This window comes from Fukomys damarensis, unplaced genomic scaffold, assembly GCF_012274545.1.
Source record: "Fukomys damarensis isolate Sample0158 unplaced genomic scaffold, DMR_v1.0_HiC HiC_scaffold_39, whole genome shotgun sequence".
NCBI lineage: Eukaryota > Metazoa > Chordata > Mammalia > Rodentia > Bathyergidae > Fukomys > Fukomys damarensis.
In genome coordinates this window covers 55,124,599-55,130,736 of record NW_022900951.1, presented here as the reverse complement: position 1 = coordinate 55,130,736, position 6,138 = coordinate 55,124,599, and the positions used below count along the sequence as shown (strand labels likewise).

The following is a 6,138-nucleotide window of genomic DNA, read 5'->3' as shown; positions in this document are numbered from 1 at the left end:
CCTGCCATCGCCAGCGGCTGAACTCTTTCCTTCAGTAATTTGGAATGGCTGCAGCAGAGGGGGCTGCAACTCTGCCGGACGGGAAACTCCGCGGCTCCGACCGCCTCAGCCCCCTTAACGCTCCTCTGCACCCCTTAGCTCGGTACTCCCTCTGACGGTAGAGCCTGTCCTTGCAACCATCTCTACTCCCTCTAGAGCCCCAAAGGCTGAGCGCCCCCGCCCCCCCATCACAGCGGGAAGTGAAGGCCTCATCCTCTTCTTGGCCATACTATAAGGTCTGTCACCTGCCAAAATTGGATTTCTCTCTTCCCCCCTCCCTCGGCTGAATTAATGGGGCGAGGGTCTCACCTGGTGAAGTCCTCTTCCGCCAGCATGTGCCTGGGAATAGGAGAGTAGCGGGTGGGGGGGACCTGAGGAGGAGCAGGGTAGCTGACCTTGCTCTCCACTGCCCCGAGATAACCCAGGCTGGAATTATGGCTTATGTGGTTGTCAGCCAAGGCAGTAAAAGCTGGGATCAAGAAAGGGAGACGTTAAAAGAAAAAGAAAGAAAGAAAAAAAGAAAGGGAGCGTTAAGTTCAGAGACGTTCCATAAAGGTACCCCTGGCAGGGGAGCCCAGCCCCCTCCAAGGGCCAACCAATCCACTCTACACCTCAGGTGCAAAGGAGGCTGGGGCAGGGGTGTTGATGCTGCCCCTCCCCACCCTGTACACCCCCCTCTCCTCTTCCACAGTCCCTTTCTAAATCCTGGGCTCACTCCTGTGACTCTTAGAAAGAGCTGAAGTCAAGGCAGTCTACAAAGAAAAGTATGACTGGAGGTGTGACTAATAATAATCCCTCACATCTCTGTAGCCTAATACAGTTTTCCAAGGGCTTTCTTATTCATGATCTCATTTGATCCTTGCACCAGTCCTATGAGGAAGGCAGCACATATATCATTAGCTCCTTTTTGCCAAAGAGAATCTAAAGACAGGTAAAATGGACTTGTCCAAGGTCACTCAGCTCCAAAGGACATAGCTGGGTCTGGACTTGGTTCTTTTGAGCACTATCCTGCACTTGCTCTCTCTTAACAAGGACACATCGTCTTCTCCCCAAACCAGAGACAAGGCTACAGGCCTGGGCCAAGGGTCTGTGGGTACGTACTGCTGGCGTAGTCTGGGGGGGCGTACATGTCGTTGAGATGGAGACTGCCTGGCTTGGCCACCTTCAGATAGACCATATCAGATGTGTTCTTCAGTGAGGCCACAGCTTCCTCGTGCCTCACATCCTGTAGATTTGTGTTGTTCACCTAGAAGAGGAGAGGCCTCAGGCTGGGATTTGGGCAAAGGGAGAGCTTTGCCTGGGACCCCTGAGGGGTGCCCTTTCAGTGAAAGTCAACATTGTGCTAACAGAGGTCCAAGCACAGTGTTTCAGGGACATAAGACAGCCAGAAGGTAGGGATAGAGTGGGAGGGAGCCCCTGCACATACAAAGTTAGGGTTTTGGTATCTGGATAAATATAACTTAAATCATGTTCTTGAAATTTGTCCCTCAGTGAGGTTGAGGTAGAGTGAGAGGGCGCTGGAGCTCCTCCTCATACCCACCCTATCATTTGGGAATCCCCATAAGGGCTGTCTCACCGCCAGCAACCGGTCCCCAATCTGTAGGCGTCCATCCTTCTGAGCAGCTCCCCCCTCAATGATCTTCGTGATGTAGATGCTATTGTCTCCTGGGATGTGCTGGTTGCCAATGCCTCCAGCAATGCTGAAACCCAGGCCTGGGCGACAGCCAATAGAGAATGAAAGGGGACCACAAGAAATAAAGGGTGTTCGGTTAGTCCCAAAGCCAACTCCTCCCCCAGCCAATCCACTGATCCCCAAGGAGCTTCCCCCTAGAAATCCTAAACACTAAAGCTGCTGTTCCAAGGTCAGTAAGGGTGAGGCCTCAAGTCAAGAAAGAAGGCTAGATGAGCTAGAACTGGGGGATTCATGCTAGGAGTAAGGCTATTCCCCATGGGGCTGCCCAGGACCTGGGGCAGGGGGTTCTGGCTAGAGCACAGGAATCTAGAGAGACACACCTTTGGGCCCTTTGAGTAGGTTGACCTCCATGATGGTCTCAGGTGGAGGCTGTCGCCTCCGAACCACCAACCGCACCACAGGCCCTGCCTCCTTCAGCGCCTCCACAGCCCGGCTGTGCACCACCTCCGACACGTCCACCTCATTCACCCGAAGCACACAGTCATTCACCCTGTGGGGGAAGCCAGCCATAGAGGCATGACACTGTGTCACCGCCCCTCCACCCCCTCTCCCAAATCCACCCTTCCTGTCCCCTTCCTTCCTTCTCCCTCCTCTCTCCCTCCCCTTCTTCATCTCAGATCTCCTGGATGGATCATCCTGCTAGCCCGACCCTCATCTCTATCCTGCCCCTACCACCCACAACCCTGTTTCCAGGCTATCTTACCCCAGCCTCCCATCCATGGCAGCTGCTCCACCGGGAATGATCTTGGTAATAAAAATGCCGGGGTCATCAGGGACATGGGGGTTGTCAATGCCACCTGCAATACTGAAGCCCAGGCCAGAGTTGCCCTGCAGAAGGGGGTGGAAGGGCACAGTCTGTACACTCAGAACACAGAGCAGGGTTTTGGACACCCCACTTCCCTCTCTGTCTCAGAGCAGGTTCTCCAGGTCTCATGGTAGGCTGGGACACGTTCATGAGAAACCTGGCAGGCAGCTTCCCTGCCTGTGCTGACCGTTCTGGCAGAGAGGCCTTAGCAAACCCATCCCCTCCTCAAGTCCCCAGGCCTCAGCCAGCAAGGTCAATTAATATCTGTTAGTGAGTTGATTGATTGATGTAGCACTGCAGCTTCCTAGGGCTGCTGTTTCCCCATCTTCTCAATGTAGGTTCCCCCAGGAGTCCTGAAATCACTGTTCAGGGCCCTCCCCTCTCCTGGCTCCCACCCTCCCCTCCCCTTTCAAGCCCTCCCCACTGGCAGACTCACCCGCTCCAGCACTATCTCCTCATATTTGAACATGCCATCGCTGCCATTCACCTAGGGGAAGACACAGGCACTTCCCTCAGTGTCTCCCGCCCGAGTTAGCCTGCCCCTTCCCCACTCCCACAGATAGCCCGAGTATACCCCAGGGCACCTCTAAGCCACAGATGGGGACAAGACTGACCCCACAGGGGCTACTCCCCTCCCCTTGCTTCCAACCACAGCAAGCCAAACCCAGCTGCTCATTTAGCCCAGATCAATCATCTGGGCCTGAGCCAGCCAGTGGTGCACTCACCCAGAGGCTGGACTCCAGGGCCTCGGGGTTCACTAGGAGGGGTGCGGAGCTGGCCTAAGGGGGATGGCAGAGATGGAGTATGGCGGGCATGCCACACCACACCCAGCATTGGTGGGGCACCCAGAGGCCTGGTCAGGGAACCCCCACTTCTGAACCACAGCTCTCCCTGACTTGGGGATCATAAACTCCCACCACATCACAGCTGGAAGGACAGCAGACACCCTCTTATCCAACCCTGCTCATATGACAAATGGTGACAATGAGGCTCAGAGAAGGCATGGGATGTGCCTAAGAACACACTGGCAGTTAGTGGAAAAGCATGGATCTCAAGGTGCTCTTTGGATTAAATCAAGTTGTCAAGACCGTGATGTTTTTAGCCACTTATCCCATTCCCCCATCAGTACTCATGGGAGAAAGGAAAGTTGGCCCCTTCTGAGTACATCATGAACCCTCAATCTACACCTCCTTCCGTGGCTCCAGGAGCCCAATTCCTCATATGGACAGAAGGAGTCAAAACTCTAATCCATTCTCTCCCCAAGGGACTTTTGATCCCGAACCCTTTGTGTGTCCCAGCAGATAGGGCTAGGGTAGAATCTGACAGGGAGTCAGAGGCCAAGCCAGGGGCAGGATAGGAGCAAGGTGAACAAGATTCCCAACAAGGGAGAAAGTGATAACACATAAATATATTAGTAGCAAAGTCCATACTCTTCAACATGCAGTTGCCATAGGAAGAGAAGCAATAGAAAAGGTTGGAAACAGGGTTAGTCAAGCATAGGGGTTGAAAACATAGGGATAGCCTTTCAGACAGGACAGAATTATGGTCATTTTTCAAGTGGAAATCTGATTCTGGACAGACAAATATCACCTGCTCCCTGGTTGCCATTCTCATCTCCAAGAATGGAGGAGCCCTCTTGCCTCTCTCCCCAGGTATCCTGGTACCATGCCCCATCTTTCTCTGGCCATGCTGTCCCTTTCCTGATCCCTGTCTCAGAAGAGGAGATCTGGAAGCCCAGGATATGGGCTCCTCCACACACCCAGCTCTGCTTCCCCCTCCTACTTCCACTCCACAAAGCTATGGCTTTAAGAAGCAGAGAGGAGAAGGAGAGAGGGATGGCTAGTCATGCCTTCCCCACTTATGGGTTTTACCCCTAGGACTTCATGCCCTGCATCCCTGTGAGTTGGTGGGAGGACTCCAGCTGTAGCCTCACCCTGGTCCCTGATCCCAGAAGGAAGAACTGATGGCTCGTCAGAGACCCAAAACCAACACAGCTGCCTCAAGTGCCATACAAGAGACACACAGGCAAAAGGACACCCATGCGACTCTTGTATGTATGCGTCTGGTGTGCCATGTGTGCCTACATGTGACAAGCCATGTCTCAAGCCCAGTTTGAATGGTACCCAGAGACTCCCAGCTCCCAGTGATCAATCCTCCAGCTCCCACCCCACCCCCACTCAGGGACTTTGTCCCTAGGACCAGCAGCCACCCAGGGATAAGCCCTGGCAAAGAAACCTTAGCTAACTGGCCGAGCCTTGAGCTTGGCACCTGTCTCCTAGCTGAGCAGGACAAGTATGAGAGGGTATTTGCAAAGGACAGAGAGCCAAAGGACAGAGGGGCAAAGGGAAGAAGGAGACTCACTGGAGATGGCAAAGGGCCAAGGTAAGGAACACAGGAAGCAGTAATTACAGACAGACATAAGACCAAAACCGAGGACTCCCCTCCTCAGAAGTCCCCACCTGTGCTTCTAAGCGAGAACACATCTTATCCCCAGAGGAGGACAGAGGCAGCCATTCTGATCACCAGCTTGGCCCATACCTGCCCTCAACAGTAAAGCCTCCTCCTTCTGTCTCCCCACCCTGGGGGCTGCAGAGCCAAATACCAGACAGGCCCTCCACCATGCGTGCCAGGGACCTGGCTCTGCCTGCCCAGCCTCCATTTTGCTGCTTCTCCCACAGATGCTCCTTCCATTTTCTAAGCTGGCAGTTTAGGCTGAGAGTGGAAGCCGGAGTTGTGCCTAGCACCCAGGAGATCCCGAGCTCTGCCAAGTCAGGGCTGAGGGGCTATGCTTTCCCACATCTAAAGGTACCCAAAGCAGATACGCTCCACTGGGGGCCAGTCCCTGCACCAGGGCAGCTGCCCCTTGCTTAGCTCCAGGCACCATGCCTGCTCTAGAGCAAAGAAGCTTGCTTCACCAACCCCCCTCAACCCCAGCACACACACTTCAGAGCTGCTTGGACAAAAGAGTCCGTCCTTGGCAGCCTCTCAGCCTTGCTTGGGACATGTCTCTCGCCTCCTCCCTCTTCACTCCCTTGCCTGTCAAGCACCTCTCACCAGGGACACCACACACACACACACACAAACACACAGAGGCACATGGATGCACACTCTTACAGCCACATGCTCACACATATACATGTAGCCACACACAGAAAAGCAAATATAGCTATCCCTGCAGTCTCATCTAGAGACACCTCCACATTCAGAGAGACATCCCCATACATCCATGTGCATATTCACACACAAAGGGACTGGGACAGTGAGGACTCATGGCATGGAGGGGAGAAGCTCGGCAAGCTGGGCACATGGGTTCCTCTACATAGATTCATGGGAGCATGGGAGCTCCATTGCCTTCCTCCACAATAGCTATCCCTGCAGTCTCATCTAGAGACACCTCCACATTCAGAGAGACATCCCCATACATCCATGTGCATATTCACACACAAAGGGACTGGGACAGTGAGGACTCATGGCATGGAGGGGAGAAGCTCGGCAAGCTGGGCACATGGGTTCCTCTACATAGATTCATGGGAGCATGGGAGCTCCATTGCCTTCCTCCACACATCCCAATACACACACACACACACACACACACACACAC

The 6,138-nt window shown here is 54.0% G+C and overlaps 1 protein-coding gene across 5 annotated transcripts in view; it reads right to left on the bottom strand.

Moving 5' to 3' along the window:
• Dlg3 (discs large MAGUK scaffold protein 3) overlaps positions 1 to 6,138 on the bottom strand; it is a 56,474-nt gene that overhangs the window by 49,177 nt on the left and 1,159 nt on the right. For 3 of the 5 annotated variants that reach the window (XM_010632154.3, XM_010632155.3, XM_010632156.3), the window contains exons 2-8: positions 3,263 to 3,316; positions 2,974 to 3,024; positions 2,436 to 2,560; positions 2,053 to 2,222; positions 1,616 to 1,752; positions 1,141 to 1,285; positions 349 to 508 (exon numbers count right to left, since the gene is read on the bottom strand). In XM_010632154.3, coding sequence (XP_010630456.1) covers positions 349 to 508; positions 1,141 to 1,285; positions 1,616 to 1,752; positions 2,053 to 2,222; positions 2,436 to 2,560; positions 2,974 to 3,024; positions 3,263 to 3,316 — 842 coding nt within the window. The remainder of the gene's footprint in view (positions 1 to 348; positions 509 to 1,140; positions 1,286 to 1,615; positions 1,753 to 2,052; positions 2,223 to 2,435; positions 2,561 to 2,973; positions 3,025 to 3,262; positions 3,317 to 6,138) is intronic. The other 2 variants (XM_033760260.1, XM_010632157.3) reach the window with 1 other exon arrangement.